Genomic DNA, 27,739 nt, shown 5'->3' with positions numbered 1-27,739 from the left:
ATAAATGATTGAATCTGGGGATGAATGAACACCGGCGATCTAGAAAGGTGATGTTTAGCTCTTTGCATCATGATATCTGACTCCCCACTTTGTGTGTAGTGTGAGGCAGCTGCTGAAACACAGCGAGAGAGGAAAAGCGTCCTTAAATGTGGGCTGTTGTGTAATCCCTCCCAGGGCCCCTTTGCTATTTTTGTGCCTGGGTCCGCACGTCACGGTTGGGTATTTTCTCTGGTGACTAGCTCGCATCAATAGATCTTCTAATGTACACCCAGTCAGCCAGCAGCTTCATGACTGATGGGACTTTACCTTGCTAATTTATTTCATTATTGTTTCCCAGACATGAGGAGAATGGAGAAACGGACTATGCAGCATGAGGAATGTCACATGTGACTGTCGATATGGGACAGGGGACTATTCAAATGTCAGGTTTGTATGAGGATTATATTTGATATCTGAATGTCAGCTGGTGTATGAGCCAAGGCTTTCTTCCCATCAGACCGTGTGCTTTGTGTCATTCTGATCACACTGAGAGCTGTTGATTGATTCTGCATGCTATGTGCTATGTTGCTGTTAGAGTACCACAGAGGGTTTTACCATCCAGCTTCTCTGAAGCCGGTCATCTCCTTATGATATTTATGGATTTGTTGTCAGCGTGAGGCTTCATGCCTGTTTCCTTTAATGGCTAACTTAAACTCTAGTGATGTAATGCAGCGGCATAACGATGCTCTCCATAACCAGCATTTGTTTGCTCATTGTCCTTTCTCGTGTGTGGAAAGCAGTAAGGGATGTGCCCCACGAATGTCTGCTGTTCAAATAAATCTCTCTAAAGTAATTTCTCCATCCATGCGGACATACTGTATCACAGTCAGCCCACTATCGTCCTGAAACACACCTACTGCCACCCACCTGCCTCCTGTTGTTGCACGTCATTGCTGCTGTGTCATATATTTTCGTAAAGGTTAGTGCTTGTTGCCGGGAGCGAGAGAAATTTGCGGTGAAAGGTCTGCTAGTACAGTCTTTATACAGAAAAGTCTGTTGAGAGACTTGTCAATGAGACTCTGAATATGTCGGCTCTGTTCCCTCTCTATCATGGTTAGTTCAAAGGTATGCATTGTTTCTGAGGGTCTTATCTCACTGTCACTCTGCACCCATATTCCCCTTCCCTCCTCTCATAGCTCACAGAGGATGGAAACTAAGCAATGAGGTCAGATCGACCTTGAAAGGGAGCTCCCTACCAGGCCTCTGAATTTTGTTACCCCCAGGCACCCCACTTAGTTTTCCTCTGTAAACCTCCCAGCTGAAACATGGATTGTTCCAATCTGAGGCAGCCCTCGCCATCCTTCATATGCCTTCATTATTTTTCTTCTATCCTGCTCTGGAAGAAGCCCTCAAATCTGTCCCTAAGCAGAGCTACTGAAGCATAAACAGTCAAAAAAGCCAATGGGCATTTTTTAAAAACACAAATATGAGATTATCATCCTTAACATCTGCTTTAAAGCATCTCTTGGCATCTCGAGAGTCACCTTGGCTTCGTATCCTCTGGTTTATGCCTGAGGAGTGTGTGGTGTGCTAACAAAGAAAGAGAGGGAGTGAGAGAAAGAGAGTGAGAGTCGGAGGATGTCCTAATTAAGGGGAACTCAGAGGGTTTGAACCAGATAATCTTACATAACCTCGTTAGGGAGGACACAGCATTTGATACTGAGAAGATGGAAATGACGTGCCCTCAGAGACCCATCCCCATGGTATGAGACGAAAGTGTAGTGGCAGGAGCAATTCACTTTAACCACAGGGGTGATGATGAGTCCGGCATGTTTATGTACGTGGTCCCGTGCAGCTCAGTGTGTGGAGGATGATAGTAGTAACACAGTGAGTTAAAGGGTTTGAATGCCACAAGAGAAAAGGAACCTGAAGATGTTATGATATGATCCTGGCATTGGATAAACAAGTTTTTTATCTCAATATCGCATCAAAAGGGGTGCAGGTAGGCTCATCACACTTCATCGCCCATGATCAGTGAACAGGGTTACCTGTGTGTGCTGGCATGCATCAACACAAACCATACTTCAATACTGACACTATACCCCGCATCTTCTGCAGAGATTTTAGTTTTTTTTTGTTTAGTAGATCATTTTCACTTTTTTTGGCATGCAAACCTAGATTGTAGTTTTTTCAACATATATTAATACAAAGTTGTCTTCTCCATGGATCCCCTTCAAAAAGCAACTCTGATGTCTGACCATTTATCAACTCATACACATACATTTGCACTTAAAACAGTAAATATTTGAATAATAGTGACATTTCACATGAAGGAAAAGGAGTTGATCTTGAGATTGTTAATGCTTGCTGAAAGGAGGCGGTGCTTTGATGAAGGAATCACACACACACACACACATACACACACACACACACACACAAAATAAACATACATATCTACAACAATTTATGACACGTGCTAAGAGAAAAGCATATCCCTTAAATACCTACACACATCTCTGTGTGTAAACAGATTTGGGGCATCTGCCAGGGTTGACACAAGGTACCTTTGGTTTTTTAGAGGCTGGTAAAGAGAACATAGTTTTTTCCATTCCTGCTGTGATGGAGCTCATTATGAATTTTATACTCTAATTTTATTAGGAGGACTTTTGGGAAACAGTCTTGAAAAGCTCTCACTCTCAAAGAGGGGAATTAAACTCAAATTTAACAGTGGAATTGATTGTTGAGGGTTAAGTTTCTTCAATTTTTTTGTCTTGATAACATTCTTGTGAATCTTTATATGGTCCTGGTTTAGATTATTGTTTTTTTTCATCCACATTTAAGTTTGTCTAATTGTCAATTCTGTTTGATTTCTTTCAGATGACCCTTCCCTGCAATCAGTTCACATGTATGTTAATATCACTACAGTTACATAACAGATAGTGTCCTTGAAAATCGATCCCAAAGAAAGTGACATTGGATTCATGGAGTCACTTGAAACTACTGCAGGGGTGAAAAGCTCCACTGAGTGTCAGAACAGAAATGTTGCCCAGAAGACATGCCCCTCAGAAACAGCACAGACTAAAAGGAGTTCATCAGTTGAATTGGAAGTCAAAGGGTGGCACCAACAACTGCAAGAAGGTCAGAGCAGAGACACATGTGGTTTCAAAGAAATGTCTGACTCAGGGAAATCTTTGCAATTAGAAGATCAGCACTCCCAAACTCAGTCCACAAGCCATCAAGACTATGAGGTGTCTTCATATCCTCTACAGTCCACAAAACCATTTCCCATTGGCAGACAGAAAGCTATAGGTCATGTAGTTTCTGCCCAGTCCCCTGGACCTGCATCTCAAAGGAAGTCCACCAGTTCACCTGAAGTCCAACAACAGTGCTCCCATTCAGGGATGGATCAGCTGTCAGAGACTGTGTGTAAGGTGGAACAGAAACCACAAAAGCCTGGGAAGTATGTTTGTGATTACTGTGGAAGGGCATGTGCCAAACCCAGCGTGCTTAAGAAACATATTCGCTCACACACTGGTGAACGGCCCTATCCATGTGTCCCCTGTGGATTCTCCTTCAAAACCAAGAGTAATTTATACAAACACAGAAAGTCCCATGCTCACTCTGTCAAAGCTGGAACAGTGCCACTCTCAGAACTTGGTTCTTACAATGCCAATACAGACCAGGGGTCTTTTGAAGGGGAAGGAGAGTTATTCTCTGATGCTGAGCAAAGCACGGACACGGACGAGGACACTCTTAATGACCCGCTGCTGCTGCTGGACTCTCCAGTGGAGGGATCAGATAACACTGCTGTAAAAGTACTAAATCTCATTGCTCAGAAAAAGGGAGCCACATCGATGTCAGCTCAGGATGGTTCATCCCTACCCCAAGAAATCAATGCACCTTCTGCCGCTGCTGAGGCTAGCCGTGCAATTCAATCTTGCACGATCAAACAGAGGCTTGCACTTCGGCTGTCTGAAAAAAGAAGCAGTGACTCTGACCACAATCTGTCCCTCCCAAGTCAGTCTAGCAAGGGCAGTACGGACTCGGGCTACTTCTCGCGCTCTGAGAGTACCGAGCACCAGACTGGTCCTCCGAACACTAACGCAAAGTCCTATCAAGAAATTATGTTTGGAAAGTGTTACAGGCCAAGCCCTAAACAGACGGCAGCTTTTATGGCTTGTAGCACAGATTCAAGTGAGTATACCGGGAAACGTTCGGAGAAAGGCGTTTCCCGTGTTTTCACCCAAGAAAAAGAAACTGTTGAGTCAATCAAAATAAACACTAAGTCATTCACGAGGGAAGAGGTAAAAGAACCCCTGCTAGATCCTGGCTCTGATGTTGGGCCTCTGATCAGAAGCAACTCAATGCCAACATCCTCAGCAGTGTGTCTGACTATGCCTCAAGCCCTCAGAGGCAGCCACTCGTTTGATGAGAGAACAAGCACTGGGGGCATGAGGAGGCTCAGGCGGCAAGCTGCTTTCGAACTCTCCGCACATGATGGCCACGCAGACACCGACAGCCATGGAAAGATGAGCGAGAGTGGCATTTCACCCTCAGGATTGGAAATGGAAAATTACCCCTCTATGGCATCTAATATAAGCCATCAGAGACATGCAATGGAACTGGCAACACGGAAGCGTCGGAAAGAGAAGAGGGAAGAGGAAGATTTGCCTGGTCAATATGAGGGTCATCATGAACAGTGTGAAGAAATGTTTGATTCAAGCAGGGACTATGATTCAAAACAAGCAGCAGCTGGCATTATGGCTATAGGAAAAGGACATTCTTCAATTATGCTAGCACAGATGGACAGGTGTGACATGGACATATCAGTGAGCCTTGAAATGTCTGGTCGGAAAACTTTAGGGAATGTAATTTCTGTTATCCAGCACACTAACTCAATAAACAGGCCTCACTCTGAACAGTCAGAATCATACAAGTATCACGGGCAAAGACAGGAAAGTATTTCTTCGTTTCAAGCTCTAGAGGCAAGTGAATCATATGAGATGGAAGGGAGTGATAGTAGGCTAAGGCAATCATTTCAAATAGGCCCTAAACTTGTGCGACAGCCCAACATACAAGTTCCAGAAATTAGGGTGACAGTAGAACCTGACAGTCCAGAAAAAGCTCCAGAGGTGCAGGTGAAGGAGCCAGAGAAGCACGTGGAGGAGTTTCAGTGGCCTCAAAGGAGTGAAACTTTAGCACAATTCCCTCCAGAAAAGCTCCCTCCAAAGAAGAAAAGGCTACGTTTAGCTGATATCGAGCACTCCTCTGGTGAATCTAGTTTTGAGTCTGCCTGCACCAGTCTCTCCCGCAGCCCAAGCCAAGACAGCAACTTATCTTATAGCTCCACCTTCTCCTTTGACAGGGAGGAGAGCTTGAAGTCAGTCTCTCCAGCAAGGCAGGATGAATTTGGCAAACCACTAGAGCTCTTAGCTGTGCCAGGAAGTGGGCACTCCCTCTCTGTGCTCAACCAGCGTCAACAACATGAAATGAGACGCTCCTCTTCAGAGCAGGCGCCGTGTAACTTGCGCAAGGAGTTCCCAGAGGTACGCAGCATATCATTTGACTATGGCAGTCTTTCTCCAACATCCAAAGTTAGACACGTGGACATCAGTGCTGGCCACTCGGCTCTGAGGGAGAGAAGGAGGGGAAACTTGGTGCGACAGGAGTCATTGAATATGGACACTGAGGTAATACAAGTCCCATCACAAGTGTTTCCGCAGTACCTCAGCAGCACCTCCCCTCCATTTACAGCAGTTGCTGTTCTTCCGCAGACTTTGCCAATATTTTCCACCGGGAATACATTTCCCCAGCTGTCACATCCGAGCCTGCTAGTTCCTGTAAGAATACAGACTCATGTGCCATCCTATGGCAGTATCACATACACTTCAGTATCACAGATTTTCGACAATCAGTATAACAGTGTTAGCTCCACTACATCCACCTCTCATAATCAAACTTCACGTTTGTCTGGAAATCTTGATTCTCATAATGTATTACCTTATACCAGACCCCCTTCAACACACACCCTTAGTGTTGAAGCCCTTGATTTGTCATCAGCTAAACTCAAGACAGGGATCCCTCTCTCTCTGACCTCCAGAACTATCTCAACCACTAACGCCTCCAGCGGTGGCGCAAACAAACGGATGCTATCCCCCGCCAGCAGCCTGGACCTCTTCATGGAGGTCAAGCAGCAAAAACGTGTGAAAGAAGAAAGAATGTTTGGGCAGATTGTGGAGGAGCTGAGTGCTGTGGAGTTGGGAAAATGTTATTTGAGTGAAGAGAAGGGGCACAGGTCAGAGAGGCAGGGTGCATCCACACCTCATGCTCTGGATGATTCAAGTAGGAGTAAATTTATCACACTTCAGCAAAAAACGACAGAGGCCACTGACCACAGACTTGAGTCAGCTATGGAAAGTAGCTCCTTGGAAACCAGCTCACCTCCCTACTCCATGATATCAGTCAGCGAAGTAAAAGAAGTTGGCATGGAGAAACGAGTGCAGATGGATATGGTGGCACAGCTGGTTACCAGTCAAGACATCCTGATCTCAGACACTGAGCATTCAAAACTGTTATCTCAGTTTCCAAGTCTTCGCACGACGACAGGTGTGAGCTGGTGTTACCTCAACTACACCAAGCCGAGCTGCTCTCACAGCGACGCTCCCTTCTCCTCTGTATACGCCACCTGGTGTGTGAGTTCCCACAACCCGAATCCTCTTGAACTGAGTACCAGTGCTGCTCTGGCTCTACTGCGGTCCAAACAGAGGGGAGATAAAGTTATATACACTGTGGCTGCCATGTGTCAGCCTGGTACAGGGAAACTGGTTTCATCCCTCATACTGTGGAGGCAGACAATGGAACAGGTGAGAAATTTTTAATTAAAATGATCCCATCTCTGCATTGTTTCTAAAGCATATTAATGTCTTAAACTTAAAGAAAACACATTTGTTCTGCACCATAAGAGTAAATCCCTATTTACGAGACATTTAATTGGTCTTGCTAGTATCACTATACCTATAAATGAACTATATTTATAGTTAAAGTAAATCAAGCTGCACTGGGCAGTTTTCCACCTTGGTAGCCCCAAATGTCAGCAAGAGATAAGAGAGTTTGAAATGTAGAAAGTTGAAATGACCTTAATACCCAAAATATGGCACAACTGCACACTTTGAAACTTCTGACAGAAAGTTCAGCCAGTGTTGGCAAGTATCTGGAAATAATTTGCCTGCTGCTCGATATGATGTTATAAGCTTTGATTATCACTTGCTTTGCATTTACTGTTTGCAAAAAAAGTCTTGGCAGCGAACATACCAGACACCAGTAAATATCATGTGTCTTGGCAATGGGATGCATTTTCCCCTTGCACTGGGTTTAGGCTGATAAAATTTATCATGGCACAAAAATCACACCTAGGATAGCAGCAGCAGTAGCACAAGTCATGTTTGCAAAACATGCTGTGTAACATCCATGTGGGACATACAATACTGGAGGCATCATGTTACGTTGTCAATAAGGTGTCCACTTAAAATGGATGTTAACAAAATGTTTGTTCATCGGATTCAGCTGCAGAGGAAACCGGAGCCCAAAGAGGTGGACATCACCTACGGGAAGAAGGTGAAAGACATCAGCTGCAGAGTGAAAACTACCAAGGAGGAATGGAAAGAGAGGGAGGCTTCCACAACCCAAACAGTGCCAACACGCATTAAGATCTTCGAGGGAGGGTCAGTCAAGATATAAGTTATCATAACACTTGTCATTTCTGCTGATAGCAAGTACAGCAGCTATATTAGGATGTTCTTATATGCTCTTTTTACGTAATCAGGACTGTTTTATGTATTTCCTCATTTAAATACTGCTTTTATCTTTCAGGTACAAGTCCAATGAAGACTATGTGTATGTCAGAGGTCGAGGCCGGGGTAAATACATTTGTGAGGAGTGTGGTATTCGCTGTAAGAAGCCGAGCATGCTGAAAAAACACATCAGGACCCATACAGACGTGAGACCGTATATCTGCAGGGTCTGCAACTTTGCTTTTAAAACTAAAGGTGAGCATTCTTTATGCTTATAGACTGTCTTATTTGCAGTTTTTCTTTTAAAAAATGGAAGTGTTATATCAGTGTTTATTTAGATTACATTTGATAAAAATTCTGTTAAAAAAAAGGAATAATACAAAATCTGGTTGCATATCTGATTTTAAAAATACCATTTTGCAGCAGCAGCAAACGCTCTGTAGTTTTTGCTGCTATTTAGAGGTACTACGGTGCAAAATCAGCAGCTCTGTCTCCTCATTTTTCTCTTCACTTCACTTTCTCCATGTCCTCTTGTTGTAAGAAAAACACTGGGTGTATAGGGACATACATTTCGGGTGAAAATCCAGTTTAACATATCTGCTCCTTTAACAAATGCAGGTAATTTTCACTGGAAATTTTTTTTTTCTGTCATTTTACAGGAAACCTGACTAAACATATGAAGTCAAAGGCACACATGAAGAAATGTCTTGAACTGGGAGTGTCAGTGACAATGGATGAGACGGAGATACAGGAACATGGTAAGATACTGACATATATAACATTCTTACACATGCATGAATTATAGCAAAATAAATCCAACTAAACGGATGTGTTTGTCTTTTAAAGTGGATGACAACCAACAAGAGTCCAAGACAGAGGTCGTCGTCACAACCAAACACCAGTTCTCAGACGCAGAGGACTCTGACGGCATGGATGAAGAAGTTGACGAAATAGACGAAGATGATGACGAGGACGATGAATATGAGGGTGACTCCACTCCAAAGTTACGTTCAAGAAGCACGAGTCCTCAGCCTTGTGGAGTTACTTCTCTGTCAGTCACAGCCACCGCCACTGTCCATGGCTATTCCCTCACCTCTCTGCCTGACACTGATGTCCGCCAACAGTCCTCTGGCAGGCGAATGGGCTCAGACCATCGACCTGTCCTTGCAACAGACCAGAGGGAGAAGTCCATGGATGAAGACTCTCTGACTATGCTGTCTCCAGACCAGGCCAGCTTCCTATTTGACCCCTATTCTTCTTGTCTGCTCTCGCCTGGTTGGGAGTCTCCCATCAGGGAGCCCTCCCCGTCACGTCTACGTTATCCATCCCCGAGGCGAGAACTCTCCCCGCGAGGTCGCTCCTCTCCCAGATGGGATACCTCCCCGCTAAGGCCTGGTTCGCCCAGCTTCACACCCATTCAGCACCTCTCGCCGGCCTCAATTGAACGACCCATGTCACCTGGAACAGAGCTGGCTGGAAAGCGTGAATCCTCAGTGAGAGGGCGGCAGAGAGTTGTGCTGAGGGCGGTTTCACCACGCAGAGGCTCGCACCAACACAAAGGCAGCTGTGATAAAACCAGACACCAGGCAAAGATGGAGATGGCTCAACAACAAGCAGCCTTTGAAATGGAAATGGTATGTATAATGATGAGTTCTGCACCCAGTTCAACTATATGCCTCTGCCAAATATGGGTTTAGTACTGTTTGTCAATTGGCAAGTTATGTAAAAATGTTTAACAACAAACAGCTTTTTGGAAAGTTAGGCCATGGGCAGATGAACAAGTGATTAAGTTTTGGTACAGATTTTGTATTTCTGAACAATTCAAGGTTGGCCAGTTTGGGACATTTTTACTATTTTCTCTTAAACTTCTACACTTAACTGAAATTTTTTATTTTGGGGCCATTTTTAACATTTCATTTATTCAAATAAAAAATTTAAAGGATACAGTAATACTAATACAAAGTATTGACCATGTAGCTGAAGTCTAGCTTATACCTCTGTGCCATAGACCTCCATTGTTGTCCAAAAACTTACCATAAATACACACTGTAGTTTATTTTGCTAAAACCTATGTCCACCTATCTTAGGGAGTTATTCAGTGTTTTTTTTAAATTAAAGTATTCATGATGCATTCGTTAAGAGCTGGGTCTTCTGTAGGAGCAAATGGGCTTGAAGCTGAGTGCCACAGCCAGGGTAGCGAAGTAATGAAGTAAGATGTGGACTAATGCATTGTTGGTTCTAGTCTTTTGCTTGGATTTGTACACACACACCCTTATCATTTGATGGGTTGTGCAGCCATAGTAGGGGATTTGTGTTATGTTCTCACATTTCTGCATTTTTGCTAACTAAAATATTTTTTCACATGAAAAATTATCCTGGCAATGTTGAAACTGCTCCTAACGCTGCCAATATGTCGTTTCAGGATCAAAGGAGCAGCTTGGCTTCTATTCTGCCTGGTGCTGCCAGTTCTCATCACCAGAACATCCTCAGCCACCTCCCTCTCCACTCCCAGCAGCAGGCCCACAGTTTGCTCCCCGTCGTTCCTGTCGGAGGGCTCCAGATGTTACACTCCCCGCCTTCCTCCAGCACTGATGTCACCACATCCTCGGCGCCAAGCCCCCAGAGCAGCGAGGGCCAGCGTTGCAGCAGCAGGGAGGGATCTGTCCATGGGCTCGAGACTGGAGGAGAGGACATCAGAGGCCAGAACCAGCTGTCCTCCCATCAGGCTGCTCAAGAGAAAAGCCTCGACCCCGGCGTCAGGGACAGCAGACAGGAGGAGAACGTCCAGACCTGCTTGAAAGCCATCGCCTCGTTAAAGATTACCACAGAGGACCCACACTGAAACCCCCTTTTTCTGTCTCCTTGATTTGATCCAGGACCAGATGTCCCCTGCTACACCTGCAACCCTGTCGTCCTCAGCCCTTTAGGCACATAACCTCATCTTTATCCCATTAGAGGCAATATAATAACACTTCCTCTGGTCTTGCACATACCCCAGACAGCTTCTTTTGAATCTGAGTGGAGATCAAACCTTCACAGTGAAGAAGAAACCCACGTTGTCTGATGTGCTCCTCTTTCCAGAGACTCTTTGAAATGATTGGACGAGCAGCAGGATGTCTTGCAAGGTGGAGAATCATTATTGGGTGCAGGTGCAATATGGAAAGATATTATGCTAATATGCCTTTGTTTAACATAGTAGTTTGCGTACAATTGCACATAAATTATATTTATGGATTCTGTACAAATGTCCTTAACCTATACTCCTTCTTAGATGCATACAAACAGTGTATTTTACTGTATGTGTACTTTGAAAATAGACTGTTGTTTAATGTAATCATATCAAGGTGTGATGCAGTAGTGCAGTAAATAAAGACTATTTATAAGGGGAAAAGTATGTGTATTATGAAACAGTCTGACCAAATTTTAAGTAGACGCTTCTTGTGCAGTTTGGTGCTTCTAATCAAGCGACAAGGGTCTGTGCCTTTATTTTGCTTTTCATCATTTTGTTATCAGAAGGTTGTTGTTGAATAAGGAAAAATGTCGAGGTACTCTTTATTCAGATGTGTCGGCGCTGTCAGAGAGTTCGCTCAAAGGAAAGATCTTTCTTTTTTTGTCTTGTCAGGTCTGCTGACAGACGGATGCAGCTTGATTTATGTGAAACAATCTTAAAAAATGTTTCTTATGTTGCATTTTTCTTAATGTTGTGGTTTTTATCTTGGTAAAAATGCATGGGATTTGCTATTGCACAAAAATAGAGGAAGTTAATATGTAATTATGAATACTGTAAGATGTATTTATATATTAGAACGTGAGCACTTATTGATACTGGTAAATATTTGACTACTATTTATATGGTATATCTGTACTTATGCAGCAGTGATGCAGTTATGCAGTGAGCCACGCTGGCAATGCTTTTGATCTCATGTCTTTGCTTTGATTAAACAGCTTTTTTTTTCTCTCTCTTATACAGATGACCATTTTATGAGTTTTGACGATGCACTTTCATCCTTTCATCTTTGATGTTTAACTGACTTGGTCAGTGAATATGGGGGAGTAAAACATGTTATGTTCTCTTGTGGTTTTGAAACATTCCAGTCGTTTTTTCACGTTTCTCATTTTGTGAAACATGTTGCACACAAATTCAAGGGGCTATGATGATCAGTCAATAGTGTGTTTTCTTGCATTTCAAGTGTAACTGGATAAATCAATATCACTTACTGTAAGTAATACTAAAGTAATGATGTTAACAGCGTGAGTTGGATGACTATTACTGTGCTTCAGCTCAAAATGTAAGTAATCATTCACCAAATGCATTACTTCTTCTCTGTATATATACGTGTATTTTTATGATTTAAACTATTTTTGCAGTGTTAAATTCTGAAAACTTTTTATGCAGAGTGTTTATATCTCTTTAAGAGGTAAAATGTCTGCAGTTGACGTAATGGAGGTTTAATGAGGGCGAAAATAGCACAGTGTTGATCGTTAACACCGTGTGTCTCATCTTTAAAAAAAGTGTATTCACATCTTCAAGTGGTTATGTTACCAGTTTGAGAATGGCTTTCAAAGTCAGAAAACACTTTGTTCACTCATGTTTACATAAAGAAATTTTAAAGGTGCACTGCTTTAATTTTGTTTCCCTTTCTGAAGATGTATGTAGCTTTGATTTCATGGTTATGTAATTTTATTTGTCGTGATAACGGTGCAGAATGCTCATAAAATGTGAAGGGAAAGTGAAGCCTTCGATTTGCTTTTGCATACAGTATGTATTCAGATTGTGTTTTGTTTTTATTGTGTATTCATATTTACTGAACTGCATTGTGCCTCTCATGTCTATGAAATTCCCTGTAAAACACACAGAGGACAAATCATTTTACCTCTCAGCTAAGATTTTTTGAGGGAAAAAACCCTCAGTAGCCAATCTGTTGTTTAGCTATTTGCATCAAACTGGTTAGTCAGGATGGAGTGCCTCTTTTATGCTATGGGGACTTTATTGTTTGGTGCTCTACTTTTTCAGATTAAATTCAAAATTGTTTTAAAAGAATATACTTCTAACCCAAGGATGTGTGTTGCAGCTTATTTCATGTTTTTAACTTTATTATTCAAAATGGCTTCCATACCTTTCCACCTGCATAATTCACGATTGTTTAAATTAGAGCACACAAGGAAGGGTTTTCAGATGAGATCATTCACATTTTATCTTGAGGGGGTGAAAAAAAATCTTCAGGGTGAAAAAAAGGGAGAGACTCCTACCAGTGACACCCTCTGGTGAAAAATTATTACTGCAGTCATAACATGGAACAAAAAAAATAAATGCTTCCAAAAATAGTTCTCACCTTGTGGCTAATATTCAACCATTTTCCGGTTGCATCAAATTCAGCAAAACTCCACTGTGCATCCGCAGCACATACAGTGCAGTGCACTGTAAGTAAATACTGCACGTGTTAAGCATGTATTAAGCGAGGAAATGACTGTGATCTTAGAGCGCATTATCTTCTCTGGGTTGGGGAGGAAGTCTGTTCTAATTCTGGCCAATCAGAGAGACAGTTAATTTTTTTCTCTCTTGCTCGGTGACTAGGCCTGTCAGGCCCATTTGTTAGAATAATTATATGGCTGTTAACAGCATCCCAGCTTAAAATAAAATTAGTACTGCATTGGTTTAAAGCAGCAGAGGCATAAAATGGCTGCTGGAGATCTTAACAGCTGTTAAATGATTGAGCGTTTTGATTGTACTCATACACACAGCTACTGTATGTCACACTGTGAGGTAAATTCCTGCTTAGATTACAATCAGAGGAGGACCATGGGTTGTTTTTGTAAGTGGGGTGTCCTGGACAGACAGAGACAGTACCTCTGTCCTCCCTCTCTCTGCTCAGAGTGAGCTGTGCTCCTCTGGTTTATTTTGAGGTGGTCTTATCACAGCTGTTGTATCTGTGGTGGCAGCCTGTCCAAGACCCTCGACACTCTTCTTTTTCCTTCTCTGGCCCTTGGTCCTGGTAAGAGCCTGTTTACTCATTCCCTGCTTCTTCAGGAACATTTACACTTAAATAACATAACAATAATCTTAAATTCTGTGCTTGAGATAGTTTCCAAACCTCTTTTTATTCTTAAAAAGTACTAATAATGGTTTGTTTGAATTTGATGGCTCTCTGAAGCTTGCCTAGTTTGTTGAAAATAAAGAGGAGTTAAATCAAGACTTACCAGTGTCACACAGAAAGGGAAGAGATTAATTAAGTTAATCAACGGCAGCAATTTACTTTTTAATTTATTTCTCTGATAATCAAAATTGCTTTTTTCCTACAGTCATTTATTTTTAGTTTAATTTTCATTTGGATATCTGCCTTCTTTAAAAATATTGAATATAGATGGGGTCACTTATGTAATACAGATATTTTTCATAGTTGGAAATTCAGATTTTGTACGCACCACCACTGACATTGACATCAATAAGAGTGGATTAGAAATAAATAAATAACTTGCCCATATTAAGAAGTTCCTAAAATAGCCTGTGGGGTCTGGAACAGGTGCCATGTGCTCTGCTTGTGAAAGCACAGGCAGTGTGAAGGCTGCACTAATTTTATGCACGTAAACAGGCTCTGGCTGTGAGCTTGTAAAACACAAGAGAGACGCAAACAGGCACTGAAGCACCGTATTACTTCATTTCACTCACTGTGGTACACTAATAAGCTTTGTTAACACTCTAATTGACTGGGGTTAACTCACTTTTTAGTCAGAGAAGGTGAGATTTTTAAGAGTAAAGCATAGCAGGCTATCAAGACCAAGAAAATACTGTATGTCTGTTGCCGCTACAATTATATATGTAAAGAAATATATAATATTTCTCACTGAGCGCCTTTAGTACAGGATAGACAGCTGTTTTTAAGTGCATTGCTTGAAGGCACCATGGTGGCTGACGGAGGTGGTGATTAAAACAATCAGCAGATTAATTTATATTGAAAATAGATGTTTTTATAGTTGTTTTACTTAATTGATTGGTCTAAGAAATGTCAGAAAACAGTGAAAAATACTTTTATAAAACCGTGTCCAACGTGAAGTCTTCAAATGCCTTGTTTTGTCTGGCCGATAGTTTACTGCCATATATCACAAAGAACATTAGAGGAACTGGAGCCAGCAAACGTCTCGCATTTATGCTTGAAAAATGACTAAAACAATAAGTCGGTTATCAAAATAGTTCCGTCTTTTGAATAATTAATTGACTAATAGCAGCTCTGATCTGCAAAAAGGCGAATATTGGTCAATATATCAGCCCGGCTGATTTATCAGTCTAGCTTTATAGGTTCTCTTTATGGTTGTAGTAGGAAAAGGACAGGTGTGAATAATAAAAATAATAATGGCTGAATTCCATTTAGCTGGTTCAGTTTCAGATTGCTGGTATTGTGAATGCTGGCTCACTGTCATGGCTTACTGGCTCACTTAAATAGAACAGAGCGATTGTTATTGTTATTACTAACACCTGTGCTTTTCCTACTACAACAGGTCACAATGCCGGCTGTGTTATCGGCCTATTGCAACACTTTTTTTTATATAGCCTGGAATTAAAACATACAATGTTGATTGCGTTGATTATTGCACTTAGGCATATTGATTCACAGTAGAGCTAAGTGACTGTTATTCAGAAGGTCTTCTGCATGTTCCTCTGTCTACTGTACTCACAAAATGGAGTAAGCATGGTCAGAGTTTATCATGAGAGCCTAATCCTTTGAATAACAATGCCAGGATGAGATGAATATCCCTTTTATTCCTCCGATTCATTACAGAAACCAACTGTTTCTTTCTTAGTACTAGCTCAGAATAATGGAGACTTGTCAGGAGAGCAGCCCTGCACCCACGGGTCCGGAGGCGTCGCCAGCCGAGGGTCGGCACATTGACCTGACAGAGGACCTGGCCCAACAGCTGGAGGACATCATTAGCACCTACCAGGCTGCCGAGATTCCCGCTGAGCCAGAGGACACAGAGGAGGTCACAGCCGTCAAAGAGGCAGACACCCGCAAGGACCAGAAACTAGAGAAGAAGATGCTCAAAAATCTAGGTGTTTTGTTTTTTTCAAAACGATTTATCGATTTTAGCTGAGGTGGGTTTCATTCAGCTCAGTCAGCAAAAGTCCAAGTTGTACTGAAACTGATAGGAGTGTAAGCAGAGCTGTAATGCGTGTAAGTGCATCCATCTGCAACAGACCAGCAGGTAAAATAGTATTTCCACAAGCCTTTTATAGTTGGCTTCAGTTGAGGTGCCAACATGATTTTTCACTGTATGGGGAGATAGACTTCTCAGGAACTCCAAAATAATCTCTCTGATCATTTTCACCTCCTGCTCTGGGGTAATTAAAATAAATGAAAGTCAAACCTGATTGGACTTGACTGACGTGTGATGTTTAACTTGTGTGAAACTCTCTGTGCCTTTTACAGGAAAGGAAGCCATGCTGCTGATGCAAAGTTTGAACAAACTCAATACTCCAGAACAGAAACTGGAAGCCATCATCAAGAAGCACGCTGAGCTGGTGAGTGAATGCATAAAGAAAAACTGGAACGAGGACACATACTAGTGGTATGTATCTTTACACTTGTGGTGGATTGTTTGCAGTTGGAGGAGCATCGGAGTGATCAGAAGCAGCTGAAGGTTCTGCAGAAGAAGTTGCTCCAGGTGATGAAGGAGAAGGACCAGCTGCAGAGCGAGCACAGCCGAGCCGTGCTGGCTCGCAGTAAGCTGGAGGGGCTCTGCCGAGAGCTGCAGAGGCACAACAAGACCCTAAAGGTACTTCAGCTCCTGTCAAGTCTGCTCTTCATGTAGTAGTGGAAGTATCTAATCTGAGCTACTGAGAGTGCCATTTGCTGTTAAGCTGATTTTGGGTGTCAGGTGTTGTAACCATATGTTGTGCTCTACAGGAGGTGCAATCAGCTGGCACCAAAGATCAACAATTATGTCAAAGCTCAGAATTTGACCTCTTAAACTGCCACACCTACAACTCCTGTTAAAGCCAAGTGTTGTTCAAACCAACCAGCAAATTTCATTTCTAATTCTAGTGTAGATCCCACAGTTTACCAATATATTGAACACTTTTTGAGGTATAAAGTAATAACGGGGTATAACAGGGGAAATGCAATTTTTTCAGCATATATTTTATACTGACTTCAATGGGAACTATAAGAATAACTTATTTATAATATCAGCTATTAGCATCATTAGCTGGTTTTGGACTGTTAGACAAAATACAGCCTGAAGACCTCATATGCCTTTTGGAAATATTTTTCTTATCTAAAAAGAATAATTGAGAAAAATAATCAGCAATTAATCAATGCTGAAAATAATTTGTCACAGCTTCAATAACTTCACAATTACAGAAGTCATCTAAATTTTTTCCTGTGTGTACTTTATAGTCAGTAGACTTTTGAAATTGACCAATCAGCTTTGACTTAACTTTAGCTCCCAGCATTGCTGCCTATTGGAGCAGTAGTTAATTAGCTGTGAAGCTGGTGACGTGAAACAACAAAACAGACTGTTCAGTTGTAGGTGAGAAAGAAACCATGGGTATAACCACAGGTAATTTTCTACTGACAGAACAGATTTTAGTGTTGCACTGACACCTGGGTATTGTATAAAATCAGAGGACAAGCTAAAGATGCTCCTAGCTCTATGTCACTGCGCTAATTGCGAATGTGTCACATACAAGGTTGTTTTGAGCTTTCCATCCCTGTAATGCAGGAAGAAACCCTGCAGAGGTGCAGAGAGGACGACCTGAAGAGGAAAGAGATCACCACCCACTTCCAGGGGACACTGAGCGACATTCAGGCCCAAATTGAGGAACACAGCAGCCGCAACACCAAGCTGTGCCAAGAGAACGGCGCTCTGGCAGAGAAACTGAAGGGCCTCATTTCACAATACGACCAGCGAGAGGCGGTATTGATCCTGCCACATACTAAGCACGCATGGGTTCAAAACAAAGTTTTAAAGCAAATTTGTAAACCCCAATCTACATGCAAACCTACCTGATGCTACCTGAGCTGTACTTGTGTAAAACCTCACACATCTGGGACCTCTGTGCCAGTTTCAAACACATGAATTATTCGCACATTTCATCCAGGTCTTACATTTATTAGTTACAGTATTTCTGTTTTATGTAGCCAAAGCTCCCTGAGCAAGAAATGAAACAGCTTTCAGCGTGAAACGACTCATAAATTCCCCCGATTGTCTTCCAGAACCTGGAAAAGGTCTTCAAACACAGAGACCTGAAAGAAAAGCTGCTGGAGACCAAACTCGCGCAGGCAAACATGTTGCTGAAGGAGGCCGAGGAGAAGCACAAGCTGGAAAGAGAGCTTGTATGTTTTGTGTATCAGATTTGTTGATTGCTATAAGCATTTTAATAAAATATTTGCTATTCTAATCCCCCTAATGCTCATTTTCACTGAACATTTTAATATTCCACAGCTGCTAAAACAGACGGCGGAATGTAAATTGAAAGTGAAGGCCATGAAGGAGCAAGAAAACGATATGAAGATCCAGGTACGGGAACAAGGCATCATAAGCAACATTGGCTTGTTTTTCTACCTCTCTGGAGGCGTTTATAATGTTTTTCTCATCGTTTCTCCTCAGATCGATATGTACTCCAAGAAGTTTGATGAATTCCAGGGCACGGTATCAAAGAGTAACAGTGTCTACAGCGGCTTCAAACAGGACATGGACAAAGTAAGAGCGGCTTCACAGAATATTTGAAGTCATTGGTTCTATTATTTAGTTTATCTGTGAATAAAAATACGATAAAAACAGGAAAAGAGAAAAGAAAATCCCATGAGATTTACACTAAAACTTAAACAGTAGATTCCTATGCTCTATTGTGGCAGCTATATTTAGAAGTGGCTTTGATTGTGTACTGGGTAACGTGATTTTTTTTTGTCATGCAGATGGCCAAGAAAATGAAAAAGCTGGAGAAAGAGTGCCAGTCATGGAAGACTCGCTTTGATAGCTGCAACAAGAATCTCCTTGAGATGGTGTCAGATGTAAGAAACATCTTCAGTCATTTATAGCTCAATGCAAGGATTGGGTTGTTTGCCACCTACTGGAAGGCATCTTTTTTTTTTTTACTAAAAAAAACCATTTCTTCACTTCTACTTTACTAATATGTTCCATTAATTTTAATCCTTTACAGAAAGCAATCAAAGAAAAGGAGTTTGAGCTTGTCACTGTCAAGAACCAGAAGCTTGAGAATCTGTGCAGGGCTTTGCAAGAGGAGAGGAAGAGTCTTTATGAGAAGGTGCAGGGAGCTGGAAGTCAAGCAGACAGCAATACTGCTGAACCAACAGAGAAGAAGGGCTCTGAGGAGCTGGAGACCCCTGAAGTCCCTAAAGACGATCATCCCACCCAGAATGCTGCAGCCTCGGCCTCTGATGCCCCCGCCGGGACACCGACGCTCGAAACTCCACTGACCAAGGAACTGGCTCAGCTGAAGACGGAGCAGGCTCGTCTGAAAGAGATCGCCAGCTCTTTCATAATCTCTCATGTTATACCCACAGAAACAGACGAATGCCAATCACAAGAACTCTCTGAGGGCGTCCAGGAGCCAGAGGTGAACCACATAGAGGAGAGCAACAGCGAACACCTCCAAGAAGTCGTGAAGGACGAATACCAAGAACAGAGAGATTTGGAAATGGAGACAGTTGATTAATGCTGCAACTACTGTGAAAACAAAATCTGGTTTATGTGAGATTCATAGCAATAAAAAGAGAAATGCTGGCTTTGTGTTCAGTGTCTGATCCTGATATGTTGAGATTTAAGAGAAAGTTCGTTTTACCTCCAACAGGCCACCTACAACTAAGCAGTTTTATGCCTTCCCTAACACGCAGATCAAAAAGTAAAGGACATTTTGACACCTTTCACTCATTTTCTACATACTGACCTACAGAGTTGCAAAGTGGAAGGAACTATTTTCACCGCTCCTATACTAGATAGATAGATAGAAACTTTATTTATCCCGAGGGAAATTCAAGTACTGGATGTAAATTTCCCATTTGTTTTCTCCATAGACAACATTGTGATTATCAATACAAAACTGTGTTAGAAAAGTCAAAAGTAGAACACTGTTTACATAAAGACATAATGTAATGAGTTAAACTATGACTCCCATGGTGCATTTCTGGAAGAAACATCCAATCACCAAGTTACTACTATGCTGTTCCCAACTGCAACAACAAAGTATTTTGAAATTTGTGACCGAGGCTCATGGGTGTTGTAGTACTACTTAGTTCCCATGCCAAACTGAAGGACAAAGCATGGTTCATAAGAAGTGGATTGTTAGTTGTGGAGTGTTGTATGTTAAATAAAATTGAGAATACCGTCAACATGAGAATACAGAATATGGGGAAGCCTTATACTACTACTACTACTATAAAGATTAGTATATAGTATATACTGTACTATATCCAGTTAGTATGGACAGCTTTTGTACTTTTAGTAAAGATGATGGTGTAATGGGTTAACCTCCAAAATGATTTGGTAATACAACCAATAGCTTCATCTTGTTAGACCCCATTTTACTGGTAAAAGCCCCTCTTTCAAACTTCATGGTTTTTAAAATAGGATGCCTGTAATAAATGTGCAGTCCTTAACCTGAGACATTATGCAACCACTCTCATAAGCTGAGCAGTATTCCTCATTACGAGCAAACTGAGCTTTATGTGTAATATCGCTGGAGTGGCCCTTTAAACTGAGCTTCAACAGCTAATCCTTTGTTTCCCTATTTGCCCGGAGTGGACTTCGAGAGAAAGCAGAGCTTGTTTGACTCCGGTAAACTGATAAGAAGTTGCATATCTTATGAAACGATTACAGATCCACATTCAAACTGAAAATGGCTGATGGAGCAGACCCGACTGCAGTCTCTTGTGTGAAAGCTCTAATAGCTTTTGTTGAAAATGGAAAAGCTCTGCTGGACCTCGCCGAGAAGGAGAGCAGGGAAGGTAGGCTGCATTTTGTTGGGGACAAGTGCACGTAAAAATAGACATACAGACACTGCAGTTCTGCAGTTGGCAGGCGATTTATGGACGTACTAAGAGTGGGGGCAGCAGGAGGCCTGTCAATCATTAGACATGAAGAATGACACAAACAGACTGTTGCACACTAACTTCGTTTACTTTATATTACATAGGTTCTCTCCAGGAATTCATCAGGCAGAAAATCTGCATCGAGCAAAAGCAGTCACTGCTGGGTCTGATTGAAGCTGGTGCAGCCTTGTACAGAAGGTTATTATGAGCTGTATCCACAGTATATGGACAACTGTAAAAACATTTCAGTATGTTGCTGCTACTCTAAAAATTATATTTTTAAAATGTCTATTCTATTTCATTCTAATTTCACAGTTTGTCTGTTAAGAGGAAAAAGGATGCAGAGGACCTATGGAGAAAAAACAATCAGTAAGAGCTACAGCTGAAACAAGTAGTCTATTAATCTTGATCTCTAGTCTTGATTAACAGAAAATTTAACTATTTTGATAATCAATTAATTGTTTTTTTGAAGCAGAAATATCAAACATTCCCTACTTCCATCCTTTTACTGTAATGGTAATAATTTGCTCTTTGTCTTATGTGATTATCAATCAGGTTTTGGACAGTTGATCAGACATATTTATAGACATTAACTCGGGATTTAGGAAATTGTAATTTGTCAGCATTTTCTGGAATTTCATAGATCAAATGACTCCTCAATTAATAAAAAAAACAACAAAAAAAACAATCAGCAGATTAATCAAATTGTTCAGCACCCCAGGAAGAGTAGAGGCACATACATGTGCTTTTGATGGGAAATAAACAATATATTAAACAAACAATAGATTGATCAATGATGAAAATAATCCTTAGTAGCATATTTTCTCCTTCATAAAAGAAGTCCCTTTGTCTCTGACCATTTACACCCAAAACATCTTAACAAAATTTCTTAAAAATACACAGCATAAACATTTATTTTTATGTCTTTAAAATATGGTTTGGTATGTTTTCCTCTCTGAATTAAAAGGCCAAAAACTCGAGAGGCTGTAGACAATGTAAGCCACCAAACCCACCGTAACTGACACCCTGATGTAATAAAAAACCTGCTGAGAGACTCCTGATTGTGCAGTAAACCTTCCTGTCCATTCATTAATTTCATTCAGAAAATGACTCTGAATGAATGTCCCTATAAACTGAAACAAGAGTAAAAACATTTTGTATGACTTCTCCAGCTGTGCAGCTTTACGGGACGCTGTGCAGGACTTTCAGAGACTAGAAGTGAGTTACTGACATAACAGATATTTTCAAAAACATTCTTATCAGGGCCATTGCGTGAGCATTTTGTTTTTACTGACTGTGTCTGATGTAACACAGGTGCAGTGGGATGCCTTTCTGCAGCGTCTGGATGATGAGTTACAACTGAGCGCAAAAATACTGGATGGGGACCATCAGTCAAAATACATTTCACCAGATACATCGCTCATCAATGCCAGAACGGGAGAGTAGGTGCACACAGTGCTAGTTATCACATTATCTGTCTGAGGCTTTGTGTTGTGTGGCCTATCTCGCCCTTGCATTGTATTTTACTATGTCTGTGTGTTTTGCAGAACAGTGACATTAGAGAAATATCTTCATAAAGGTAAGAAGATCCTGCTGGTGTTAATCCGTCAGTTCTCCTGTTTACTCTGCCGTCTCCATCTTAAAGATCTGGAGCAGAATCAGGTAAAGATGAGACCCTGGAGAAATAATGTTTACAACAGTTTCACCTGTTCAGACAAATACTAACAATAGCCAAATGCAAAGTATCACAACTAAGATTTAGGGGCAATCAATAATATACTGTATATGACAATAAATGATAAAAAACAACATTTTCATTTAGAGGGGTTGTGAAGCTCAAAACTATTTATCCACAGTTTCACAGCTGCTTCTTTCACAATGTCAGCTTATGGGAAAAAGTCTTTTTGGGCCAGTGTGCTGTAATTACATGGTTTGGCCACTATGTCAAACTGGCTTCAAAGGCTGCCACGCTGGGGGGGGCTTAGACTAACAGGAACTTGATAACTTTAGCCTGACATTGATATGGGTGGATCACAAGCTGCTATATTTATTAGAAAACTATTTACAGAACCGCCTCAAAGCAATGTTGTGGATCAAAAGAGTAAAATAACTGTTTACAGAACAAGTTGTTTTATTTTAAATAAAATTGCTATATTTTTTGTTACAATGGATACCGACACAGTTTCTCTGAAGATACTCATACTCGTAAAAAGTACATTATCTGTTACAAGATACTCGTTTCAGCTGAGTACTACTACCTACTACTCTCTCTTTTACAGATCTTACTGTATTGAGTGCAGATGTTCAGTATTTTTCTAAAATGGATAACTTCTTTTCCCCAGTGGGTTCAAACTATAACAAATCTCATCCAGCATCAAGAAAAAAATTTCAAGAAGGGAGAGACTGTGACTGAACATGTTTTACTATTATGGTTTCTTGAATGTACATCATGTACAATGGCCATCTCTGTTACGTTTATGTAGTGATGAAACATGATGTGCACGTGCTTGACATGCATCTTAATGCTATGTTTGTTTGTTTTTGTTTTTTTATTTCTCTTTTTTAATTTATACTGCAGACAGAACAGTGAGTTTAGAGTTCAGCATAATCAGAGAGCAAAAACTGGAAAGAGTCCAGTCACCCCCCTCCTCTGGCTGCCAGAAAACTTATCAGCAAGGAAACAAATTAATCTGACCAAGTTATTAGAGCTATGTTATTCTCAAAGGTAACCACAGTCGGGCGAGACCACAATCTCAAAAGTCAACTTCAAACTGGCACAGACGCCTCTGGATGTTATAATTCTTCTTTTAAACCTTGCACCCAGACATGACTATTGAAGGTTGGCACCATCTGCGAATCTATCATCCTCTATATATCACATTATTTTTCAGAGGTCCCTGGACACACACTCAATTGAAGTGGTGGTCGTTTCGTTTGGCTGTCAGGAGGGAGCTTCACACTGGCTGAAGGAGACTGGCTGTCAATATGACATGCTGTTGGACCCTGATAGGAAGGTCAGAGGTCAACACCTGGTGACAATAATATAGAATACACACTTCTTTCCTGCTGGTAAGACCAGCATTGAACTATGATGGTCGTTGCAGATATACACAGCATTCAGCCTGGGAGCGTCTCTGAAGAAAGTTTTAAACTTCAGTAACATGCTGCTGTATGCTGAATACGTGGTGGACAATATGGAGTTTCCACGAGGGCTTCCATCAATTCAAGACGACATGTTTCAGGTAAAATGATGCTCGCAGCTTTAGTTCCAAGCACTGACATTTGAGGTGGCTGCAGCAAATATCTAAAGTCCCCATTCTTCAGTAAAACTTCTCATTTAACCAACAAATAACAATAATGATGGGCAGCGTATGTTTAACTATATGAAGGTGAAGCCAAAAAGGATATTAGAATTAACATACATTTTTATGATAAAAATGTCCATACGTATACAGACATTTACTATTAAAGATGAAATATCTTTTCCTCCATTACCATTTCAGTTTTTACGTCTACATCTCTTTTGTTTTGTTTTCCTGCATTTTTCAGCTGGGAGGCGACTTTGTTTTGGACGAACATGGGAGGGTGCTGTTCTCTCACTGCTGTCAGAGTCCCATAGACAGACCCTCAGTGGAGGACATTTTATCTGCCCAGTGAAGATGAAACTCCTTCATGCACCACACAGGTTAATTAAAGGAGAACAGAAATTGTGTCAGCTGATAAACTCCCTGTACCAGTTTAGAATAACAGTGACTGTTGGCCAAGCTGTAAACTGATAAATATTATAATATACCAGCTTTAAGCAACAAATTAAAAGATCTCAACTTGCTGATAATAAATATATCATAAAAACACCTAATGAAATGTTACTGTACAAATAACCGAGTCTTGCTTTTATAACAGAATTTATTAGGCTCACTTTGTAATGAAAATCGATTTAAAAACATGAATCTCTTTAATAAAGATATAGAGCATGGTCCTGTGTTTCCCAGCTTTGTATCCATCATAAAGGTGTTGAGACTGTTGTTTGTGCTGTTGTTGTACTGCATTATCTTTGCAGATGTTCCTATTATTTTGTCCACCATGATCTTTGGTCCAACCCAAACAGCAAACATTAATGTGACAAAATCAATATTGCACCTGCACTAATTATACTGTGAGATAGGTAGGCTGCAATTATTTTCCTTACTGATTGATCTGCCAATTATTTTCCTAATTATTTGATAATAGTTTTGTTTATTAAATAGTAAAAAATGCCCATCACAAATTCCAAGGTGACATCTTTAAATTTTTTTTTGTCTGACCAACAGACCAAAACCTGAAGATATTCACCACCAAATCCTCACACTGCAGAAGGTGAAACCAGAGAACTGTACATTGTCTTACAAAAAGTCTCAAAATGATAGATTATAAAACAGTTCCCTATTGATATTTAGTTGATTGATTAATTGACTAATTGCTGCAACTCTAGAAGATAAATCAGAGCTTTAGTAATCCACGGACATTTTATGCCCAAGATGCTTTAAAAAAAAATACCATGTACTGTAGTATAAGTACATTATATAGAATAGATGAATAACAAAATTGAACATATAAAGAATAAATATATATATAAATATAAAAGGGGGTGCAAAGTACCAATGATGTAATCTCAAACTTAAGTAACAGTTGTGTAACATTTTGTGAAAGAAAAAAATATGTCTCAATGCTAAAGGTCAACCAAAAAGCACAAACTGGACTAATGTCTAAGAAAACCAAATAACAGAAAGGTTGTCTAATCAGTTCTATCACAGAGAGAGAGCGCGTCATCTTGATTTAAGCTCAGTAACTTGGTTAATGTTTTAGTATGCTACATTCTGACTAGTGAAAGTGCCAAAGTGTTTATGTCTTCTATGTTTCTCAAGCTAGTTTGTTACAAAGGTTCAATAAAATCAATCAATAAATCAGCAAACTTGCAAAGCAAAATTTATTTCTGTCTAAAGTGTCATTTTGGTATTTGAGTAAATGACCACAAATTTCAATCTCATGGTGGCACTAGAGGATAAATCTGGGGATCACCAAAGTCATTAGGAATCATCATCTGGGCACCATGAAAGTCTGTACCAAATTTCATGACATTTCATCCAAGATATTTCAAGATATTTCACTAAATTATGCCAGGCTAAGATAGTCAGCAGGGAGGGAAAATGTAGACAAACTCAGTGAGCACTTTGGGCATTTCCAGAAGAAGATCGTTACACTTGGTTCATTTTCATTAATACTTTTTGCTGGTGACATACACAACATGAATTAAAGTGCTGGAAGTTATTGGTTACTATCTTATCAGTATTATATACGCCGCCCTTATCTAAAACGGTCTATGAATCCGGTTCTAAGATAGAAGCTGCTTACATTGTCATTTACGCTGTTTTATAATCCTTACTGATAACATGTGACAACACACTAAAGCAAAGGAACAAAGATGAAAGCTTTTCGAGGTTAAAAATAACCAAGATCATCGATCTTAAAAAATAAAATAAAAAACTCAGGTCTGTAAAGCCCTTATTTGTTTTGTCTGTTAACTATCTTACAGAATTCTTACGTGAACTCAAACATGAGCCATATTTTGACACTTGTAATGCCTGTTGTTCTGTATGGGGTCTGGGGGTTGGACCCAGATGTCTGACTACAGTCTGTTTTCTGATGATGACACTAAGTTACATTAGACAATATAAAAGTTATTGAATCATGTCTACGACAGGAAGAGAGTCTGTCACTCACTGTCAATTTAACTTTTGGAAAAGGAAAACCTGGATTAAAGTATATCTTGTCACATTTTTGGTTAATGTTTCCATTATGTTACATTTTGACTACTGAGAGTCCCAAAGTGTTTATGTCTTCTATATTTCTCGAGCTACTGTGGGTTTGTTACAAGGGTTCAGTGAATGTCTTATGACTCAAAGTAGAGGAGATATCGGCACATAATCTAACTAGTTTCTTTAGGAATGCATTTTTTGTATGGCATAGTGTGTGTTTCTGATATATACAATGTTTTTAATGCAGTGTTTTTGTACAGCATAGTCTTGGTTTTCTTTAAGACGCACAGAATTGTGTAATGATATTGTAACCAGCATCGTGGGTTCGCCTAACTGTATAAACTTAATAAGGAAAGAATAAACTGGAAGAAACGTCTCAATTTAAACATTATTCATCTAGAGCATTTTGTCATTTATTTTGAACATTACAAGCAAATCTACATTTTTGGAGTCAAAGTCACAACAGCCGCATTTCTAAATAATTTACACTTGATGATGATGCCTAGGTTATAGATTGGAGCCTGCATATCCCAGTGGAAGTTGTGGCTATTCAGAGAAAATCGGTTCAGAATTAAAGAAGTTGTATTATTGTATTGAAGTCTGCATCTCTCAATACACATTGTATTGTTTACGAGTGGATCTTGACCTTTTGCTTAGGCTCCCACAGTTGAGATGTGGTTGGGTGAATCTTCCGCCTAAATCTTCATCTTTGTCCTTTTCCATCTTTAGCCAGAATGGTTAAGGTCAACTGTCACAGGAAGTAAACAAAACTAGGGCTGGACCCAAATATTGGACTATTTGTTTGTTGGGTAGGTATTTGATTTTCAGTTTTGAGTTTTGGATATTTATTCAGGCACCTATGTCGTGGAAATTCTTCCCAAGATAGAGAGTTGCTAGTTCTCTGAAGGACTGTCAAGCCAGTGTGATAATCAAAACACTTTATTACATGCAGCATGGAGAGAAGACCACAGCATAAGTATTCTCTCCATGCTTCCAGAACGCTCTTCCTTATATACCCCTCAGTGCATAATTTAAGCAGAAACACATTTTCAATTCAATTCAATTTTATTTGTATAGTGCCAATTCATAACAGAAGTTATCTCAGGTAACTTTTCAAATAGAGCAGGTC

General features: G+C 40.5%; 3 protein-coding genes across 5 annotated transcripts; all 3 read left to right on the top strand.

The window, feature by feature from the left end:
- Window positions 1-230: 230 nt before the first annotated feature.
- Window positions 231-12,826, top strand: hivep2b (HIVEP zinc finger 2b). Of its 2 annotated transcripts, XM_035673561.1 has the most exons (7): window positions 231-426; window positions 2,857-6,842; window positions 7,543-7,700; window positions 7,849-8,024; window positions 8,429-8,527; window positions 8,616-9,403; window positions 10,192-10,611. In XM_035673561.1, exons 2-7 carry the CDS (start codon window positions 2,961-2,963, stop codon window positions 10,609-10,611), a joined length of 5,523 nt encoding a protein of 1,840 aa, XP_035529454.1. In that variant the 5' UTR covers window positions 231-426; window positions 2,857-2,960. The 2 variants fall into 2 exon arrangements, with proteins under 2 accessions (XP_035529454.1, XP_035529455.1); XM_035673562.1 differs by lacking the exon at window positions 231-426 and having other exon boundaries at window positions 2,961-6,842; window positions 10,192-12,826.
- Window positions 12,827-13,603: 777 nt separating this feature from the next.
- txlnbb (taxilin beta b) lies at window positions 13,604-19,512 on the top strand. 2 transcript variants are annotated; one of them, XM_035673565.1, is made up of 10 exons: window positions 13,604-13,762; window positions 15,567-15,816; window positions 16,193-16,284; window positions 16,368-16,538; window positions 17,487-17,681; window positions 17,981-18,100; window positions 18,210-18,284; window positions 18,375-18,467; window positions 18,683-18,778; window positions 18,928-19,512. In XM_035673565.1, the coding sequence occupies exons 2-10, from the start codon at window positions 15,582-15,584 to the stop codon at window positions 19,441-19,443; spliced, it is 1,593 nt and encodes a 530-aa protein (XP_035529458.1). In that variant the 5' UTR covers window positions 13,604-13,762; window positions 15,567-15,581; the 3' UTR covers window positions 19,444-19,512. The 2 variants fall into 2 exon arrangements, with proteins under 2 accessions (XP_035529458.1, XP_035529459.1); XM_035673566.1 differs by having other exon boundaries at window positions 13,616-13,762; window positions 15,545-15,816.
- Window positions 19,513-20,484: 972 nt separating this feature from the next.
- Window positions 20,485-26,990, top strand: LOC118336823. The gene is made up of 9 exons (XM_035673569.1): window positions 20,485-20,731; window positions 20,920-21,013; window positions 21,131-21,184; window positions 21,988-22,033; window positions 22,130-22,257; window positions 22,363-22,477; window positions 23,707-23,829; window positions 23,920-24,057; window positions 24,365-26,990. The coding sequence occupies exons 1-9, from the start codon at window positions 20,623-20,625 to the stop codon at window positions 24,470-24,472; spliced, it is 915 nt and encodes a 304-aa protein (XP_035529462.1). The 5' UTR covers window positions 20,485-20,622; the 3' UTR covers window positions 24,473-26,990.
- The last annotated feature ends 749 nt before the right edge of the window (window positions 26,991-27,739 follow it).

The sequence above is a fragment of the Morone saxatilis genome, unplaced genomic scaffold (assembly GCF_004916995.1).
Source record: "Morone saxatilis isolate NCDOM2014 unplaced genomic scaffold, NCSU_SB_2.0 Contig3, whole genome shotgun sequence".
NCBI classification, from domain to species: Eukaryota; Metazoa; Chordata; class Actinopteri; family Moronidae; genus Morone; species Morone saxatilis.
Note: the sequence above shows the minus strand (reverse complement) of the source record. Positions and strands in the feature narration are given on the sequence as shown.